General features: G+C 33.9%; 1 protein-coding gene across 1 annotated transcript; it reads right to left on the bottom strand.

Annotated features, from left to right (window-relative positions):
• Positions 1–1,219: 1,219 nt before the first annotated feature.
• LOC105624029 (trafficking protein particle complex subunit 8) lies at positions 1,220–7,858 on the bottom strand. Its single transcript, XM_012205396.1, is given in 11 exon segments — positions 1,220–1,487; positions 1,810–2,884; positions 3,021–3,189; positions 3,259–3,990; positions 4,073–4,258; positions 4,366–4,406; positions 4,409–4,884; positions 5,009–5,530; positions 5,699–5,944; positions 6,077–6,518; positions 7,702–7,858. Coding segments are annotated over 11 exon segments (4,314 nt in total).
• Positions 7,859–23,186: the final 15,328 nt, after the last annotated feature.

Genomic DNA, 23,186 nt, shown 5'->3' with positions numbered 1-23,186 from the left:
ATTTATAATGCTAATGCATTATCAAAAGCTTAATACACTTCTTGAGATGTATTTATAAAATAAATATTTTAACACATACCATTAGATTTACAAAAAATTTAGACCTCTTTATTTTATAAAGGATTCGTTCCAAGGCGATTACATATTATTTTTTTATAAGATTAGTTATTTAAAGATTCTTTTGTAACGGGAAGTTTAACGTGTTATGGAAAAATGATATATTACAATGCCATAATCGTTCAAAATGTTAAATAACTTTGCCCATTATACAAGTTTTGACAAGTTTTATATACAGATTCCTTTCTCACATTATAATCTACACTAATATTCTGGTTCAAAGAAATTGACTTATACACATTCTTATTTCTTAATACACTGTACAAAAAATACAAGCCTATTATCTAAAAAGAAAGTATTTCTTATTTTATTCTTTCGAATTCCTCCGAACACTTCAAAAAATTCCAATGCCGCGTTTCATGTTTAAGAAATGTTTGAAGTCTAATTTCTATTTCTAATGCTGTTATAAGCAATTACATCATAAATTGCCAAATATACATACATATTGAATTTATGCAGGAAAATGAAAATGAAATGATATTTCTAATTTTTTAACGCGACTAGGGAAATTACTTTTCGCTTATTCTGTACATCTGAGATTTAAATAAATTCATTTGTGTAAAGAAAAAGATATTTTTTCGCCGATAAAAGTAGGTGACAGATAATTATATAAAAGTGCTTTATAGACGATATGTCTTGGTAAAAGATAGGTAACGTGTATCATTTGTTTGGCAGTTAAAGATATGCAGTCGTTTCCAATTGAATGCGACGTGACAGAAAAGAGTTGTTGAAATCTCTGCTGTGCGCTCGACTGCTTCGTAGATTTACCATGAGGTAGCTCGAGACTAACGGATCATAAAAAAGTTAAGTATAATTATATTAGTAAAGTCTGACTTACTAAACGCAATCGAATCCGAATGGGAGATTCTGATTTTCCATCGTGTATCCTCCGGAATACAAAAAATTATTGCAGCAAAATAATCGACTCTAAAATGTGATATATCAAGTAAAAAATATGTTGGCATTATTAAAATATCAATTATAATATAACAATTTTCAACATACGCCATATGTATGTACTGACAAGGAATGAAATTCTGAGTTACACTAAAATGTAGCACTCCCATGTCCGTTAGTGTCTGTAATCGCGATAGGTATGAATCTACGTACTGCCATCATTAATGATGCATATACTTTCCATCTTGCCTTTTTGAGCGACATACTCTTGGCTATTTACAATTTTAACGGAGATTTCTATTCGCGCCGCCAGGTCGTATGTTCCCGCGCTGAGCAGCACAGCATGTAATTTCATGATATTATTTCCATGCGGTTTGATATCGGAATAAATTGACGAATGGCCAGCATACTTGTAGTATGTCGAAGCTTGTGGTGAGTACAGCTGAGACTTAACATTTGGAAGATGAGTTTTGCTGCAATAAAAAATTGCATATGTACATATAAAGAGAAAATAATATAATAAAAATAAAATAGTAAATCGCAATGTTAAGCATGCTAAATAATATTTTATATATATTAGATGAAAGATGTTTCTAAAATTCTAGGAATTATCCTCTAAATCTTATTTTATCAATATCACGTAGTTAAACTATTTAACATACATTTATCCCAGCGCAAAAAACTATTTTTTTCGTAGCGATGTTCAAAAATCTTCAATATCTTTTATCTATTGATTTATAAATCGCATTCCCAGAACTTTAAAAATATTGCTTGTAAATATTTTATTTCTCTCACCTACTAGTACCTATCGTACTTATTTTAACGTCGACTCGCATCTCCGAGTGATTTTGTAAATACATTATTACGGGAATGATGCACAATCGGCTTTGCCGAAAATCGTGTGTGACTTGCCTTTGGTGACTGAGAGAAAACGAGATTAGACTTTTCAGATATTCCGTTTCCCATATGGGATCCTTAAGAGGGACAGTTATTGCATTCAATACGTTTTGATCCGGACCGAAAATTTTTAAACGAGCGCCATATTCATTACGTTCGGTGCGCGACTCCTTCGGATGTTTGTATGTCTTGTTTAAATGCTCGAGCTCGAGGTGATGCTGTCCGACTGCCATTCGGGTAATCACACCGCTCTCCGTCACGTTGGCGCACCATTTGATAATCAGTGTAGAATTCAATGCCATGACATCCGATACAGAGTTGCGCTCAACATTTTGTTGCGATTGAAACTGTTGCGCATCATTTGCACTTTCATTCACGTCCAGCGGTTGAATATGACGTTTCTGTATAAAATTAATAAACGGATAACTGTCAGTCAATGTCTCGCCGGCTTCGTTGGGAGTCAAGGACACGCTTGAAATAATCGACTCGCCGTCGACAGCCTTCCTCTTCTTCAGCTTCAGCATCAGATGAAATACTTCTTGAGGTTGTACCTTTATGCTTGGCGATGAGGAATGAAACGTGGACCATACAGCACTCTGAAGTGATACTTCTGATAAAATAATCTCATTTATGGATGGATCTTGAACTTGATTGGTATTCTTAACGGACATGATTAAATTTAACGTCGGCGAGTCGTCCTTGAACAATCTGCTTCTAGCGGCAATCGCGGTAATTTGTATCGAGTCCAACACCGTTAATTGCCAAGTGTGCCGGCATAAACGGTGTTTCAAAATAGCTTTTGATTCGACGCTTTCGTAGTAGAAGAGCAGATCTAATCTGTAAGTGCCTTTTATATGGGGTGCTTGCACCCAAAGTGGCATTTTGTGAATCTCGCCCATATTCAACATACCATTTTTGGAAACTGGTAATGTCACCTTTGTGACTAACTTACTGCTCTTCTTTGCAATTAAATCTGCAAATAAAATATTGTTACATTTAAACCATATAATAATAATGGCATACTTTAGACGAAAGAGAAATACAAAGATATCTTATCTACAAAAACAAAGTGATAAAATAAAATATATGTCCTAAAGACATATGCTTACCTTCACTTGCGAATTTATCAATTTCTGTATTTCCTAATGTAAAAAGTTTCGCGTCGGTAGATGCAATATGTATGTTCATCAATGGTGCATTACCTACATTCTTTAACATAACTTCTACCCTTTGTATCTCACCACATAGCATTTCTGGCGATAGTTTAGTGAAGAGTATCTGCGAAAAGGAATAAGAATTTCAAATTTTTGTATCATGTGACATAATTGTCTTTTCGTAAAACTATACCTGCATAAATGCCGCCTTCTCTATCACATTCATCTCCAACCTATAATCCTTCCCATATGTGTTCACACCAGGTTTCTCTTTGATATTTTTTAATTTAGGCGGCGTAATCTCAAATAATCTCTTACCGGTGACAATGGTCGAATTTGTTATCGATAAATCGCTTGTCATCTGTACTAAATTGGACAATTTATAACTTATACCTAAGATTTTCAATTCGCCCACTCGCTTGGGAGTAAGAGACAACACGATATTCTGTTTGCATGCTGGTTGCAACAGAATTGCATCTATAATGTCCGAATCGACCGGATTTGAACTATCGGTCGTTTTTGTTTCATTCGTGATAGTCTCATTATTGTAAGTGAATGACCACAACAGTGTCACATCTGATAGTGGTAGTGGGACGTGTAACGGATTGTGCAACTCAATGGAATAATGCACAGGTTCGCCTAAAACTGCATTGGGTTTTACGGAATTATTACTTATTCTAGAGTACAGCGCAATTGTTGGTTTAAATATCATAGGCGGAGAACCCTGCGCCTCGGTTATCAGCAATTCCTCCATTTTCGACCATCTTGTGTCATCCGTCTCTTCAGTATTGAACGTGACGTGACTCGCTGGAATATTGCTTTCGTTTTGTTTGCCCAATGGACCATACAATACCTTAATATTGTTGTTATCCAATAATGGCAAAGGTAAAATAGGAAGTACCGTATCATTTTCCTGAAACAACAACTACACCACTGCCCTGAATAAAAGCTATCTAAGCTATCGATTCATTGTAATTGTCATTTGTATGGTTGCGTATTATACTCACGTTATGAGTATGTAAAAATTCTCGTAAAAACGCAGCCTGTTGCGGAGCATGCTGTTTACTAGAAGCATTAAGTAACTTTTCAAACGCTTTTACCGCCTCGGAAACTTGTTTCAGGGATGCAGCCTGTCTGCCAATCGTGAAATGTATGTGATCCTCTGCCAAAGACCAGCCTCTTTCATAATATACCTAATATATCATGTTTTGTTAATAAAATAATAAAGCTCTTTATAAAAGAAAGTTCTAAATGCTAGGCTTTTACTGAAGACAATGATATACCCGATTCGGGTATCTACCTGATACGCTTGTTGATAACATCTTAAGGAATGCTTTTTTGACCAGCTTTCGAGAATCTATGTCCAGCCAGAACCGCGTGGAAGGCATATTTGCGCATCATTTTCGGGCCGATAAAGCAATAAGCAGCTTGCTCGAGCAGCAAAGCCGAACGTAAATCGGAATCCTCGCTGGTCATCCGTATTAACTGCTTCGCGGCTTCTCCATACAATCCCCGACCCTTCAAACACTCGGCGCTGAGCAGTGTCGCTCTTGTTGCGAATTGAGGCGTCTTACAGCTATTTGCGTAAGTTAATATTGCATCATCCATATACTCGATAGTCTTTCTATTTGTTTCGCCTTGCATAAAAGCGCTTAAAGCAGCCATTTCAAGAGCTCCAGCGTAATACACCCAAGCTTGATCCGCTGCAAAGTCGCGTTTCGCGCTGTGATATGCCTGATAAGCAAGCGAATAGTGACCAAACATGAAACACAGATCGCCCAAGCGTCGTAATTGTAATTCTGGCGATTCTGCTGTATAACTAAAACAAAAACGTACAAATTTTCAGAATTTACTAATCGTGTCACGTTAATATAATTAATTTCAAGAAAAAAGATTTTTTTCTTGTAAAATATAAAGATTAATAAGATACGATTTTTTCTTACATTACAGCATTCGATGGCGCCGAACCTGGCATACCAGGCTTATTTGTACTAAACCATCTTTTCGTAGCACTAAATAGCGATCTACTGACTTTCTTGTTTGAAATTACATCGTTCAATAAGCCAATCTGTTTTTCTACATAAGGCAACAAGCTCCGCAAACAAAATTCCGTTATTAATGTCCGTAATCTTTCTAAATCTTGGGTGGAAAGACGAGCACCATGTTGAGCAGCCACATAATTCGGAGAATCCGCCCAGACATTTGTATTCATTGGTGAGTTAGTAATAACGGATTGACCTTTGACATTAGTCGCCGGAATAAAACTTTGTGATTCCTCATTATCTGGACTGAGAGGATGAATTGTAACCGGAACTGCTTCTTGTCCGACTTCTAGATTTGTATTTGCTGACTCGGATATTTCAGAGAGACTAATTGTATCAACTCCGGCAACTAACTCCGTCAAATCTGGAGATGGTAATGTAACACAGTTGTGCGGCATTAGCGGTGTTCCAGTTTGACTCATTCTGTAGAGGAATTGCTTTTACATATTACATATTTCCGAAATTACATTTGAATGATAAGATTAAAGATAAGATAATTTGTTAATATGTTATAATATAAATAACTTAAGATTATAAGTATAAATAATTATAAATTTATTATAATAAATTTTAATCTCTAAAAGAACATACTTTTCAGTTTCTGTAGTCAGCTCGCTCGGCATAGCAGATACTCCGCCTGTATCCGCAGGCGTACGAGGAGAACTATTTTGTTCATTATTACCAGCCAATTCCAAATGTTTTATTAAGAACTGACTCCAAGGATCGGGCAAATGTGTATTATCGTCGGAAAAACCAGGTGGTCTCGAATTCATTTGCAACAGAAAGCAATTATTAGTACCATAAATAGTCTTCATCTCTGTAAAAACTGTTTCTGCTCTGAAAAATAGATTTCATAAAAATATAGAAAGAGGAATTGATTTATCAATTTAATATGCTTATAAAAAAAAAGTTGAATTAATCAATTTCTCTCAAATTCACGCAAATTTTAAAAAGAAATAACATACTTACTTATTTCTGTCATCTTGAATAGCGTCGTGAACTAAGATGTAATACCTAAGAGCATTATTATTGAACCATTTAGGCAACTTTTCTGGTATATTTTGATGTAATTGCGCTCCCATAGTCTGAATTCGCTCTAATGGATTGTCCTCCGCTGTAGAAACAACTATCATACATGCGAGTAGATGCTTTGTGAATTCGTGATCTGATGAAAACTGGACGCTCAAAAACATTTCTCTCCATGCTTCGAACCAAGGAACAGAAACAGGGATATCCAACTCGGTCGCGCCGATGTGAATCGTAGTTGTACGTTCGCATAAGGCAGAACTGACTGCTTCGTTCAACAACTTTTTGGCAAGACTTGGTTCTGGTGGCCGCGTGTTAATGTCTTGTATAAAAAGACGAAGATTTCTAATCGCTATCGTATTGCCTTGGGGATCCTTAAAATGTCCTAAAGACATGCCAACAGATGTATTATATATAGTTCATAAAGAATAGATTTATGTATAAGGTATATCAAAAGTCAAGCTGCATTAATAATTTATATAAATTATATTAATATTTATCTATCGTTTTGAATCAATAAATATTTTGATTACAAATTAATTTGAGATGATAGAGACAATTTAGAGTTCATGAAACTTTGATAGCCTCACGATTATCATAGCGAATTCTGTTAGATGCAGCAATGCATACTGGTGACATTAAATCTGTGCACAATGATTTATTCTGTGTAAAAATAAAAATACAAATTCTTTTTTTCAATTGATAAAATACATATTTTATCAAATAATAATAAAATAAAAATATATTGAGGAATTTCAATACAAACAAATAAGATTCAAATAAACAAATAAGATTCTTATAATATTGAAATACAAAATTAAAATAGGATTAATAAAAATCTAGGACAACAATGTGTTATGTTTAACATATTCAACTATATTTAATATACTTAATAATATATTATTATATATTATTATATTCATATAATAAATAATTATATGAAAAATTTTGAAGTGTTTTTTATTTATGATGTCATGATTCAATAATGGCTAAGGCGAGAAATCTTCAGCCAGTATTTAGTCAGTTCTTACTTCCAGATCATCTTAATTGCTTTAAGATATTAATGACTTTGTGATTGGTTTATCTTAAGACAGTATTTTAATTTGATTTGGACTACTATACTGGGTTAGTGCACATTAAAAGTTCTACATAAAATAGTATCTAAATAAAGTAGCATGATATAATTAACTTAGATAATGAAATAATACATGTATATTCTATAACAAATAATATTTATAACAAATAATGTAACAATATCATTATTAAGTGTTTAATCATTTATATGTTTATATATTTTTACATTTCATATAATAGCTTTTAATTGGGCACTAATCTATAAATATAATTAATCGAATTCACTATAACATATTTATACGATTTGTATACAACGGCCTTGATGCGTGATCAATGAGCATGGAATGAATTCAACCAAATTCGCTATTAATAAAGCTTGTTAACTAGTATCTAGAATTTCACTTTTGATACATCCTGTATATATGTAGTTTACACAATAATGCGTGTATATCTTTGGCGAACGGGTAATTTAGATGCTATAGTTCTCGGCTTACCTTCGGTATTCAATTTGCAAAATGGCTGGAGCAATTCGACGAATGACAAATTATTCTTTTGGCATGTGGCGTCGGCAGCGGCCGAGCAAACTACGGCGACCTGTGGGGAGAACGCGTTGCCGATGAATTCCCGTGGGGTTAACTTGCACTGTGCCATGATCCTTGCGTGCGGGGCCGCTGTAACATAACCCGAAAGCCGCACGTATGTAAGCGGACGTAGCGCGTTTACCACCAACTCGCGATCACATTATTTTCAGTTCCTTCGTTATCTCGTGAGTCGACGTCGTGATGATGCTCCAAAATGACAACGCATCCCCGTACACTCATGCCGATAAACATATTCAGAATCCACCACTGAACTTTACCAAGCAGCTGTTTTTTCTCCCTCTACCCTCACCAATGTCCGCCATAGAAAAGACAATTAAACGAGAATCATATGGAGTTGAATTCAGAGCAGCCAATCAAAATTTAGCCTCAAATATAGCGCGACTGCACACAATAGCATCGTGACAATCGCTGTGTTCCAGAATTCATTGCCAGCGCTGAAAATCTACAGTTTACGTTACATATACTATACATTTTCAACACTGGCAGTGAATTTGGAACACAGCCAACATATATCTTAATTTTTAATCTGTCGCGAATTATAGGTGGGACCATATATTGTTTTTTGTATTGCTATTTGTGGCATCACTGGCAACTTTAGCTGCGTTCCGTTTCACGCATGATGTGTATAATGCATAATTTATCCTTGTTTAACATTCGCTAAATAACAAGGATAAAAGATGCATCATGCCTGGTGAAAATTTTTCTCATAATTTTTATACGAATTTGAATATTTTTCAGAAATGTTCAGAATATTCAGAAATATTTGGAAAGTTTACATTTTCTCTCAGAATTTTTCACAATGAATTCTGAAATATTCTGAAATTTCTCATCCCATAATTTTCAAAAAGTATTTTAAAATTTTTTAAATTTTATAACATATTTTCAGAAATTATACTTACAAAAAAATCATAAAAATCTTATATTTCATAATTAACACATATGAAAAATTCTGAGAAAAGATGCAGATTTTCTGAGAAATGTTCCAATTCGTAAAAAAAAGAAAGAAAATTGTAAAATTATAGAGAAATTCTGAAAAATTATATGAAAAATTCTGAGAAAAATTTTCCAGGATGCGCATCATGCGTGAAACAAAACGCAGCCTTTCTAATTAAGATGCCTTTTCATGCGCAGTACGCTGCAGCAACAAAAATATCACGTGATGCAAATTTTTCATATGTAATTGCTTCCGCTGCATTTGCTGCGCACAAAATAACGACAACACCATATGTATTAAAGTTTAATTTTAAATATGTGTCTTTTATTTGCTCAGCTCGAAAATTAATATGGAAAACTTAAAAAGATAAAAACTTATGATTATATGGCAACTGTTAGTATAGTTACAATTTAGACAACTACTATTTTAGGTAATTATTTAGAATATCTCCATTATTTCAAATCTTAATAAAAATGTACTTAGTATATGTAATCATTGTATGTATTCAATTTTCGCATTTTTTGCAAATACTAAAAACTTTCTCGACTTAGAATTCTATGCTGCTCGTTATTTATTCGATTGAATTTCAATGAGATGCGACAAAATGTATTTTGCATCGGAAGTGCGTTATCTCAAAATTTTTAACAACAACGAATTGCTGCCGTGCTGCATATGAAAAATCAGCTTTAGTCAACATTGTGGCCCGTCAGAACGCTTTTATCGATGAAAGCGCGCTTTTATGAAATTCTATAGTATGCTAACATAAATTATAGCATGTTAGCGCTAACATCATGCACGGACCTGTGCATCCAATGGGCTAATCAGCCGATTAATAGCGAATTCAATTGGATGCACTCAGTTATTTACAGCCTTTGTACATAAAGGCTATGGTCAAAGTTTCGCTACAAATGCTTTGAAACATTTGACGGACCAATTAGAAGAAAGAATTTTATAAACTGACCAATTAAAAAACGCTTCAAAGCGTTTGCAACATCGTGTTGACCGTCCAAAATAACAGTAAAGATATGTATTCTAAAGAATTGTATTCTAAAATTCATTGTCTGTGTTAAAAATGTATAATACACGTAAAGTAGATTTTTAGCGGTGAATTTTGGCAGTGAATTTTGGAATACAGTCATGTTTATAAATAAACATAAAAATCGAATAAAAGTCGTGAAATATTCAATACGTTTTATTATATTATTAGGTAAAATATGTATTTTATAATTTGAAATATTTGCATTTCATTTTTATTCGAATGTATGTAATCGGACGAAACCTTCGGTTATAAAAATACTGTTTTAAATCGTTTGTATATCGTATTAAAACTTTTTAAGTGGAATTAAAAAAGTTTGTGAGTCGTTCTATTAATTATAATTAATGATTTTTTTGGATGTATCGAAATGGACTCGACCGAAATAATCAATCAGATCTAAATTCAACAATGTTTATACATGGAATCGTTTGTTTTTGTATGAAGAGTTATAAAGTACCATCAAAAACATTGTGAGTCTTTCAGACACTTTTAATTAAATTTAAATGTCATGTATTTGACCGAAATATAAGGTTTGCTCGCATGCTCCTACTTTCTTCTAGAGCTTTTTTCTATAGCTTTTATCAGAGAGAAACCTGAGAGAGGATATAACAGCCCAAAACCTGTAATCGCAAAATGCTGTCGCACTACTGCCTTCCGACAAAGTGGATGTAAACTATATAGTAATGTCCACTTTTCTTAGGGTCATCGTTCATTTTTCAAGACTGGAGATGATAAATCGATATTGGTTCATATAATCATGTTAAATGTAATTAAATATTGATTTATCACTTTCACCCTTGAAAAATGTATACTCAAGGACTTCGATTCTTTCCCTTGATTACTTTTTTAAAACTTTCAAAAATTCAAGTTATTTCGTTTATACGTCAAATTTAGTTGTAAGCAGACGTAAGGTATAGGGTACGATCAACGCGAGGCTGCAAACGCTTTGAAGAGTTTTTTTTATCACTTTGTAAAATTTTTTGTTCTAATTGATCCATCAAATGCTTCAAATTTGCAGTGAGACTTTGACCACAGCCTTAATGGTATCGTTAATCACGCACGAACTATGAGCATTAATATAGAAAAGTGATCATTTCTCAGTTTATGAAAATTTTCGAGGGAAAGAATCGAAATCCTTGGGTGTACTTTAAGAAATGGATGTTGCTATGTAGTTTATATCCACTTTGTCAGAGGGCAGTAGTGCGCCGCAATATTGTGCGATTATAAGTTTTGTCATATTCTCTCTGAACCCGGTTCTACATTAGTTGTAAGCTAATCGCAAGTTTATTGCCAATTTGAAGCTCGCATTTTGAAATCTTGATATTGGTTGTTGCTACAAACTTGCGATCAGCTTGTAACTAATGTAGAATCGGCTTTACGGTTCCTGAAACGAGGTGAAAATTACGAAAGTGATCGAATTTACTAGAATATTTCTACTTTGGTAACACCTAGTGAATTTTGTAATTTTCACTTCGTTTAAAGAATCGTAATAAACTCTCAGGTTTCTCTCTGTTTCTACTCACTTAAACGCACTCGTTAAAGCTATAGTATGTTGGAGTATAACGCGAATCTTAGAACATAATAAATGGAAGGGGCATTACCTATACTTGCCTATGGCTTGCGCTGATGCAAAAATCTGTGCGAGAGAGAAAGGTAGTAAGGGATAAATATTTTCAATGCACCGGCGTCGGTTCCGACGTTTCTTGTTCAAGTACTGCGTGTGAAGTCGGGAAGCAGCACTGAATTATATATACACTGGAATGGACATCGAAGAAAATTCGTGGCCGCAATTCAGCCGTCATTATAGTTGGGACAATGGGCGAATTCAAGACGGCAAAGTGGCTAGTCATGCTTGCCGGGCGAATAAGTATAATTGGTTCTTACTTATGGATCCAACCAATCATGCTTAATTGCTCGGCGAGCAGACCTAGCCGCTTTGTCGACTTGAATATGCCCATATTTGAGCGAATCAGAAACGTTCGCGCGCACGCTGCAATCGATTGATGTACTATCGATGTATGGACATGAATGATATATAAACAAAAATAATGTCACTTCAATTTTATTAGTAAATTCAATAAAATATTAATACTTTTCATATCTTACATCGTTAACACATGTACAGGAATTAATATATTTAATACAAAAATTCTTACCTATGAAATGAAATACCCTTTTTACTTCTCTGCCCACACTCAGACACAGCTTCACAAGCATATTGATGCTTTGCACATTTCACAGTTACACGATTTTATAATCTTTCAAAGTAATCTTTCAAATACAACTCCACACATGATGATCTTGCTGACATATGCGTTTTACTAAAGAGCACTAAACGTAAATGTTCATGAGCACCAAAAAGATTCTGATTCTGATTCGCTCTTATATTGATCAAATTAAAATGGCACTGTTCAATTGATGTCACGATTTTTTATGTTTTATAGCGAAGATGCTCATTTCAGTATATATGAGTTTAGTGGGAATCAGGAATTCACGGGGCAATAATGGACAGCAAGAACGAGGAATAGACATACGTTTATCAACATCAGTTACTACTTTTCTCTCTCGTACAGATTTTTGCATTAAGCTCAGCGCTCTATTCCCCTTCCATTTATATGTGTTCTAAGACGCGAACAAATCTATAAATTCAGGCGCTACAGTCACGGAAATTCTGTTATTCGTGATCGGTAGTTTAGTTTTTCGGTACTCTTAGTTCTTTTCTGATCATATCATTCATAACAAAATTGCTCCGTTCAGCAAGAAAAGTAGTTAAAATTAGTTGTTAAAATTAGAAAATCTGTTATGTAGACAATAGGGTATAGACTAATGTTTATTGGTTCGGGATAGCTACGCCGCCTCAAACAAAAAAATAAATAACATATCTTACCCGCTTGAGGTCTAAGTATATATGAGGCCGCAGTATATATAGTAGCGCAATTCTCTGTCGGCACCTTTGATATTAATATCAGCCAAAATCGAGTACGCATGCGTAAAATAAGTAAATTATCTAGCGTTGCCACGGTTACTATCTAAATTTTTTTCTCTTTTTATCTTTTTTTCACTCTGTCAAAATTCCTCGCAAAACTCATTAGATTTATTCACATCGCAATTCAACGAATTCGTTGAAGTGAATAATGGCTTCGACACACTAACACGATGTTCGTCGCGCGTGACACGATATCCAATGAGTGTACAACTTTACCGATGTTTTCATTCGAAAGGTATACTGTCATTGGATATCGCGTGTCGCGCACGATGAATATCGCACTAGTATACCGGAGCAGAAACTGTGTATTCCACAATACATGATTTCTGATAGGTTGAAATTCTCTATTCTCTTTCCCTGTTTCTTTTATTGTGCGGAGTCCTTAATAGTTTTGCGTCACGTAATTTTTTTTGTCACTGAAACGATCAGTTTGAGCAGCTTGTGAAAATGCATTTTAAGACTGCGTTCAACTTGACGCTCACAGTCGTGAAATCATTTCATTCTTGTCATTTATCAAATGTTAAACAAAGACAAACGATGCTCGCGAGCATTATGAGCATGGTCTACAATGAGCAGTAACAGTAATTGATTAAGGAGTAGACGTAGAAATCGATCAATCATAGTTGATTATTTTTTTCACATTTAACTATAGTTAGTCGATTTCTACGCCTCCATAATTCATTACTGCTACTGCCCATTGTAGACTATGCATTAAGAAACGCAGCCTGAGTAGTAGCCATGATAGGAGCATATTGGAGCAGCGACGCGGACAAACCTGAAATGGCTCCGGCACATTAGCGCGATGTTTGTCGCGTGCGACATGCGATAAGTAATGAGAATATACCTTTAGAATGAGAACATCCGTAAAGCTATACACTCATTAGATATTGCGTGTCGCGTGCGACGAACATCACGGTGTGGCCAAAGGCATAATGGCTTTTGCATATCAGCACGATGCGCGACATCCAGGTTGTCTTCACTCGAGTGTATCTATGTATCATTTTATTCTTATTCACAATGTTAAACCAGAATAAATAATATATGGGTGCATGGATAAATTTCCGAAGATAGTTCAATAAATACAATAAGTATATATATAATTTTTCTAGTAGAGGTAAGATATTTTATTACATATATCAAGGTTATGTTATATAATAACCATGCGCAGCTCGACTCATTCGCTTGTCGCGTACGAGAAATGTTGGACGAAGTTGAACATTGCTGCGTCGTCGCGATACTTGGAAAAATTATATATATGCTTAGACTGTGTTCGAAAATTTATCCAGGTGCATCCTTGTATTATTTATCCTTGTTTAATATTTGATGAACAACAAGGATAAAATGATACAAAATGCTTAAGTGAAGGTAACTTGGATGTCGCGTATTGCGTGTCGCGCATCTCACTGGTGTACAAGAGTCATAAGGCTACGTCGCCCCGAACAAAAAAAAACATATCTTATCCGCTTGGGGCCTAATTGCTTAAAAGTTGCAGCCTGGACAGTAAAAAGACTAAAGACTGTTCTAACACGCCACTGTCTACTTTTGATTCTTCATTTTTGGTTTTCTGACTCAAATACAAAGTCACTGTAGCATGCAGAAATAATGGATCATTTGACCCAATGTAATGAATAGCCTTCTCGAGGATCAGAGGCTTCAATTTGATTAAACTCTTGTATACATCCCATTGTCTTCATGGGATTAGAAATATTCCAAGCAGACATTGGCCTAGTTTACACCGAGGATTCGATACGAGTCGGAATGTAAGAATCAACCAACTGCAATCAAGTATTCCCTTGTCATTCGATTGTAACAGGGGAATGCTCAACTGCAGTTAGTTGTTTTTTGCATGACTCGGATCGAACCTTCGGTGTAAACTAGGCTATTGTCTATGCTGCTACTTTTAGGCTCCAAACGGGTAGGATACGTTATTTATTTTTGTTCGGGGCAGATACGTTGCCCTGAACCAATAGGCACTAGTCTATACATTCCACCGTCTACATGACAGTTTTTTTAATCTCAACAATTATTCTTCTGCTGAATAGAGCAATTTTGTTATGAATGATATGGTCGGAAAAGAATCAGGAGTACCGAAATACTAGACTACTGATCGCGTCTAATGAAATTTTCGTGACCGTAACGAATCTATATTTTAATCAAATACATGACGTTTAAATATTTAATTAAATGTCTTTTAGACTCACAAATATTTTTAATGGTACTTCATAATTCTTCATAGAAAAACAGACGATTCCATGTAATAAACATTATTAAATTTAGGTCCGGCTGATTATTTTGGTCAAGTACATGATCCAAAAAAGATTAATTAATTATAATTAATAGAATGACTCATAAACTTTTTTAATTGCACTTGAAAACTTTTTATACAAATTACAAACGATTTAAAATAGTAATTTTTACAATCGGAGATTTTGTCCGATTGTGTACATATATTCGAATTATGTTTTTATACTCAATTAAGTCAATGTATAACTTTAATATGCATCAACTTTAATATGCGCATTAAAGCTCTACCTTGGGTGTTTTTTATTTGATGACATAAGTCGACACAAGTCGTTCTATTCTTGTTGATATTCAGAGAATGAAAAAGATAGTACGATACTTGTGTCGATCATCAAATGGAAAGCAGCTAATATAGAGCTTTAATGCGTACTAGTGCTTCCAATTGAATTTGCCATAAGTTCGTTAAGGTCACTCTAAACAGAGAAAAATCTGAGAGCGGCCACATCTGGCACGATTTAGCTGTTGCTTTGTTTTGAAAGGCGTCTAGACAAAATTGTAAGTTATTTTGTAAAAAGACTTGTTACAAGAGTCGACAGATTGACGTGTGAAGTTGGCACCTCATCTTTTGACACCGTAAGTTTTGATAAGAGTTCCATTAGCATCCGCAATAGTTCTACATAGGTTACACGTTTCTGATAGGTTTTATAAATAGTTCCGTTGATTTAGTTAAAAAAAATAACACTTGAAAATTTGCGGTACTAACTTCCGGTGGCAAGATTCGAAAAAATCAATTGAAATTTGTGAAATTTTATAGTTCTCGATGAGTTCTACAGTTCCTGATAAGTTTTGACAATAGTTTCGGTTTCTAAGTTATTTTAAACAATAATTAAATTCGCGCACTGGCGTCGCATCACAAGAGTAAAGTATCTTTTAACAGCCAGATCCAGCCGACTTGTTGGCAATTTCCTATAGTTCTATAATATATAGTTCCGATGATTTTTATAGATTTCGCTCAGAGTTCTGCTCTTTAAGTACTTTCTAATAATAATTAAATTTACGGACTGGCACCGCACAAGAGTAAAATATCTCTTAAGAAGATTGTAAGGGCATAAAACATATATTAATATTTACGCTTTATAAAATGCGAGTATTATAAAGTTGACAAAAAAATTTAATTTGTAAAATTATTATTTTTTCAGTTGATTGTGTTGCAAATACGAAAGAAACCGATGCTCATTAATATATTAAAAAACTTGTACTTAAAAATTGTAAAAGAACACTTTCTCCAAGTTTTACCATAGTTGCCGCTTCTCTTATATCTTGATCAAAAAGTTCCCGGAATTCATTCAAAAAATTCAAAATACAAGTTTTATTCATCAAAAATGATATTGTCTCCTTCAAAGTACTCCCCATCGACTGCAACGCACTTATGCCAGCGCTTGATTCAGCTCTCGAAACATTTCTGGAACTCTATTGTATAGCCATCAGAGCCGTCTTCGATTTTTCCATTACCTCCTTTCGGCTGTTAAAACACGTTCCCCATAATGGTTTTTTGACTCGATCGAACAGAAAAAAATCAGTTTCCCAACATTTCCAAGGTTTTTCATACCATTGAATCCATTTTTAACGCAAAATTTAATACAAACTCGTTGTTGCAAATTCAACTCCATTTTTAAAACTGTAAAAAATCGAAAATACATGCAGAGAAATAGATGTACTCAAGACGGCGTAACTATTACAAATATCAAGCTATGGTGATAAAATTTGGTGGGAATGTCAATGATAGATGTGGTAACCTAACCAAAAAAACAGAACTCAAATCAGCTGACTTAGAGCCTGATGATAATTCCGGGAACTTTTTGATCAAGATGGTATGCAATTAGTTAATCCTTATATTACTTACAGAAGTGTTCAAATTAATGGAAAATGCTAAAAAATCAGTTGGAACTGGCTGTTAAAAAGATTGTAAGGCAAATGCAATAAATTAAGAGTTATTTGAGAAAATCGCAGATTATTCTAAATTGCATTTAAAAGTAATACAAAAAAATTAGAGACAATTGACCATCTGGATCAAAAGTTATTTCAATAAAAAGTATTTTTTAAATTTGTATTCTAATAGAAATATATGAAAATGTATTATAAAATAAAGGAAAAAATCTCAATTTTTTTATATAAGTATTTTATAAATACAAAAAATTTATGCAAAGTTACATTAAAATGAAGACATTAATTGTTTAGTAAATAAACAAAATATTTATTTGTTAGAAACTTTGTATAAGTCATTTTTAGTACTTGAAAAATTTATACAAAAAAATTAAGATTTTTATTATTTTTAAAATTTCTGTTTATAACAATAAAACTAATAACAAATAATATAAATAATCTAAAAAAATGTTACTCAATAAAAACAATCAATGTTATCAATACAACTCACATATTGGGAAAAAGTTCGTGGCGATTTTTTAGTAAAATTAAAGTGTTTTTCTTAGAATATTGAAATCAATTTATTTAAACCAAATATGCTCCATTATTTTCTATAATATTTTGCCATTTTTGGGGCAGAACCATAATTCCATCGCGATAGAACTTCTGTGGTTTCTGATCGAAAAACTGCTTCAAGTGATTTTCACAGGCCTCTTTTGAAGTTAGCTTTACACCATTAAGAGAGTTCTGCAGAGACCTAAACAAATGATAGAGGTTGCTATGTCAGGACTATACATTATGGATGCATTACAACTTCCCAGCCAAGCTCTCGCAATTTTTGCCGAGTCATCAAAGATATGTGTGGTCGAGCGTTGTGATGAAAGACGACACCTCTCCTATTAATTAATTCTGACCGCTTCCTCTCAATTGCTTGTTGTAATCTCTGCAGTTGTTCACAGTAGAGTTCGGAATTAATTGTTTGATTGGACGATAACAGTTCATAGTGAACGATTCCCTTCCAGTCCTACCCCACACACACATACACAACATCACCTTCTTCTTCATCAATCCAGGTTTTGTGATTGCTTGCGCTTTCTCTCCTTTCTTTATTCACGAACTTTTTCTAGTTGGATTGTAGGTGATCCATTTTTCATCATCAGTTATCATTCTCTTCAAAAATAGCTCAATTTCATTCCGTTTCAGTAGCGTATCACAAATGTTAATTCGGTCCATCATGTTCCTAATCCTCAAATCATGAGGAACCCAAACACTGAGCTTTTTTTTTGTATCCAGCTTTGTGTAAATGATTTAAAACTGTTTGTGGTCGATGCCTAGTTCCCTGACAATCTCCACAGTACTCACATACTTATTATGCTCGACTTTTACCATGATTTCATCGGACTTTTCAGTGATTGGTCGATCGGAGCGAGGTTCATCTTTCACATCGAAATTTCCAGCGAAAGCGAGCGAACCATTTCTGTGCTGCTGATTTGAGTATTGAGAGATTAGAGTATCTTCAAATAAATATATAAAGTAAATAGCGCAAATTTTTTCACAAGCCTGTGCAGCATTCTTGCCTTTATCGTAGTGATATTGCAAAATGTAGCGAATTTTTTCCTTATTTATTTCCATTTTCAAAATAAAATAACTTTTGATCCACTTCACCGATTTCAATCTTTTTCGACTCAAAACAAAGGTTAAAATGTCACTTTTTAAACGCACGTCTAGTGTTGCCGATGCGATTAGTAGTTGTCGATTGCTGAGCATTTAATCTAGCGGGAAAAATGCCACGAACTTTTTTCCACACCCAATATGATATTTTATATTTTTTTTCGTTTTTATTCAGTTAGCCTTAAATTGAACTATAGATCTTACACAGAAAACACCATACTGCTTTAGGAGAATGGAAGAAAACTAAGATATTAATAATAATAACTAAGATAATAACAATTTCGCAAATATATATTCTTGTTATATAATTTCGTTATTGGTTACAATGTAAGCAAAGAAAATATAAGGATTCTGCAAAATTACATTGTCAATCTTAATGAGATCAGAGAAATATTTGTGTCGGATTATAATATGTATGAATTTAAGAAGAGTGATGAACCTATTTTGATATTTATATTAGGTGTACAACTTTGCTTCCGCCGTTATCCTATAGATGGCTTTAGCGATAAGTGGTGGTCGAAATAAATAGATCATAGACGTCATACAATAAACTTGGGCATCTGTCAACATAACCCCATAGAAACATTAGTCGATTTGTGTCTGCATCATAAAGTTATTCTCGATTGAAAATGTCAGTTTACGAGCCAAATTCTCGTCATTTGCGGGAGGTTTTAATTTTTTGCTTCAATATGAAGAAATCTGCGGCTGAGGCTTATCGAATGCTCTCAAATACTTATGGTGAGGCCGCTGTTAGTGAAAGAACGTGTCGTGAGTGGTTTCAACGCTTCAAGAACGGTGATTTTGACGTCCAAAGTCATGCTCTGTATTTGGTGGGACCAGCTCGGCGTAGTGTATTATGAACTGTTAAAACTGACTGAAACAATCACAGGCGATCGGTATCGAACGCAATTGATGTGTTTGAGCCGAGCATTGAAAGACAAATACCGGCCACAATATAACGAGAGACACGATAAAGTGATTTTGCAGCATGACAATGCTCGACCCCATGTTGCGAAAGTGATCAAAACATACTTGGAAACGTTGAAATGGGAAGTCTTATCCCACCCGCCGTATTCTCCAGACGTTGCTCCCTCTGACTATTACTTGTTTCGATCAATGGCACACGGCCTGGCTGACCAGCACTTCCGGTCTTATGAAGAAGCAAAAAATTGGATCGATTCGTGGATAGCTTCAAAAGATGATCAGTTTTTTCGACGCGGGATTCGTACGCTACCCGAAAGATGGGAGCAAGTAGTGGCCAGCGATGGACAATACTTTGAATCATAAATGTATAACCAGTTTTTTACAATAAAGCCTCGAATTTTGGAAAAAATACGGCGGAAGCAAAGTTGTACACCTAATAATATCATTAATGAAGAAACTAAATACTTTAAAGATATCTTTTTATGAATCCAGCATGCTTATTCAATCTAGAAACAAATTTCGGGCGTCTTTTGCATTAATAAACTTTTTTTTTTAAGTTAATCAATGAGCAGAGTATCTAAAATCAGCACATAAACTTTAAGATATTTTTAAGAGCTTTTTTGAAAAACATCTTCAAGATAATTTCTAAAGAACTCTGAAAAATATCTTAAAACTGTTTTATGTATTGATTTTATCCGCTTATTCGGCAATTTTTAAAAATTAATATTTCGTTAACTATTGCAAAAGTTACAAACTAGTAGAGAAATTCGACTCAGTTTAATTCACTCTACCTGTCCATGAGATTATGCGGACATTACCAGACATCCTATATACATACAATTATATATGAGTACTGCACTTATTTACAGTAGAACATTGCTTCGCATCGAATTTTAATTAAATTTTTGAATATTAAAAACGATGTTATAAGCTAAAAAATTTCAGCATTAGATTTCCAACATAATTAGTTTTAATGTTTTAATGTTTAAAAATTAACTTTTTTTACGATATTTGATATTATTTTATAAAGAAAATTAACGTTAGCTTGAAACTCTTATTAAAATTTGTTGTTATGATGAATGTATTGTTCATGTCCTATAAAATGCATTTTTTAAAAATACCTTATAGTCGTTTGTAGTCGTGCAACAAAGAATTTAAATACAGGATTTTTCTGAGATACAAATTTATCGAGAAACAAATCATATAATATATACAAACCATATAACTTTTTTTTTTAAATGTGCACGCGTGTGCGATATGTGTGGTATACTATACGTATATATACAGGGTGTCTGGAAATAATCGCCAAATATTTCATGTGCAGGTAGAGCGGACTAAACGGAGTCTAAAAGTGCTCTACCATTTTGTAAATTTCCGCAATAGTTAATCAGATATTAATCCTTAAAGATAGCCGAATACGCGCATTCGCCTATTACTGCGAAGGGTATATGCCTACCGATTGCTTGGCGCGCAGACCTTGGGAGTTGGGGATGGCAAGCGCGCCGTTCGAACTATGATGGCTTGCGACGATGTGCGCGGCGCGGGGGATTTTCAGAATTCAAAAATCTATAAAAAAAAGCATCTTATCAGATTAAAAGAAACATTTTTTTGTAAATTAATGTTATCTTTATTCACAGTTTGTGAATGTAGCATCAAATCCATTTATCAACACTACGATTTTATCGACAGTGTCGAAAATTTGAAACGTAGTTCACATCAATTTATAAAATTGATTGGTGTCGCTAGCGTATGGTGACTTTCGCCTGTCATGCGAAAAAGATTGCCATCCCTCTCAGGTTTCTCTCTGATTATTTCATATGTGAAGCCTTTAGAGTATAACGGAGAGTACAAACTCATGCATAACACAATACATAAGAAAATGTATCAATTAACGTCCTTCGTTTCTTTCCTTTTCATGAAATAAAGAACTCAGATTGGTTAAATTTCATATGCAATACGCGTTATGCAAGAGTCTGTACTTTCCGCTTAAATCCATACTAGCCGCATAAACGTATGCATAAAGAAAATTATCCAATCGCATTTCTCTTACAAAGACGTACATAAAATGTAATTGAATAATTTTCGTTATGCATGCACATTATATGGCTATGCAAGCTATGTGATATATCCTTAGGGTGCCATTGTATGAAGCGCGGAAATACGGAAACGCGGAAGACAAAATTAATTAAACTTTACTAGATTGCCGTGTTTTCGCGTGTTCTGTTTCGCCTGTTTTGATTTGCAAAGGTGCCTACTCACGCAGCGGAATAGCGTAATGCGGAACGAGAGCAAAAGCGTAATCACAAGCGTTTCCGTATGTTGCTTGCGTACAAGTTGATTCGGAACACTTGTGATTGGTTTTGCTCTAATATTATCTGGAGCACAGTTTCTGAGGAAAAGCGGAAACGACATAGTGACATACTTTTGTATTCATTTAAAAAAATTATATTCACTTAATTTATTGCAATTTTTGTCAATATGCTTATTTTTTCAGTTTATTGTATTGAATATAAGTATTTTAATCTATAAATACCGTTAAAATAATCTATAAATACTGTTAAAAATTTATAATTTCTAATTCCCTGTTTCGCTTTTCTGCTCAAATTGTACTGCATGTAATATTAGGAAATCAAAACAGGCGGAACAGAACACGCGGAAAGCGAAAATTTAGTAAAATTTAATTAATTTTATCTTCCGCGTTACCATATTTCCGAGATTTATATAATGGCACTCTTCAGCAGGGAGCAGAATCTTGCATAAATCCAAATTTACAATAGGTGTTTTAAATGTAAGCATCTGACCAATTACAACCGAATGCGAGATAAGTAATCGATTATGATTCGTCCATTTTTTATGACTTAAGACTTAAAAATCTATTGTAGATCCGGAGTAACGCATAATACGTAATGCGTAAGAAATTGAACTAATCAAAGTCTTTTCTTTCCTTTCTTTTCATGAAATAAAGAACTCTGATTGGTTTGATTTCTTATGTGTTATGCAAATCTGAAGCGTCGAAGTGCGCTTTTTCTATAGTGCACGTGACATATGCTATAATATAAGAGCATTCCGACGTCTCAGATTTGTTTTACCGAACGCACAGTAGCGCAACTCTCCAGATTTTTATGTTGTCCAAAATGGAGTGCGCATGCGCGAAATAAATAAGTTGTTCAGTAAATTGCCATCTAAGTTTCTATCTCACTTTTTTCTTTTCTTATTCTCTCTTTCAAGTTCATTTAAATGTTTGAGTAACTGAAATTTGGATCAGAGAAAGAGATAGAAGAAAAGAAAATCAAGATATGTATGTATAGTCACAGACAAAAAGGTGCAACACTTTTTTTTCGATGGATTTTGGAATGCAGCTTGCTCACCGAGTAATTAGTTCTTATTTATGAATCGAAAAATAAGAACTAATCACTTGATGAATAGGCTGTATTGCGAAACCCATCGAAAAAAAAGTGTTGCAATTTTTTTTCATGACTGTACAATGATATGTAGCACAGTCATTGAACATTATCTTTATTTTTTATGTATTATTATAAAAATGTTATTTTAGTTTAAAAATGAGTATCTTTATTCTATTTATTAACGAAATATTTATTGTAACATTTTAATATTTCTTACAAGAATATATTTTTGTATATATATATATATATATATATATA

The sequence above is a fragment of the Atta cephalotes genome (genome assembly GCF_000143395.1).
Source record: "Atta cephalotes unplaced genomic scaffold scaffold00071, whole genome shotgun sequence".
Taxonomy (NCBI): Eukaryota; Metazoa; Arthropoda; class Insecta; order Hymenoptera; family Formicidae; genus Atta; species Atta cephalotes.
This window is presented reverse-complemented; position numbering and strand designations above follow the sequence as displayed.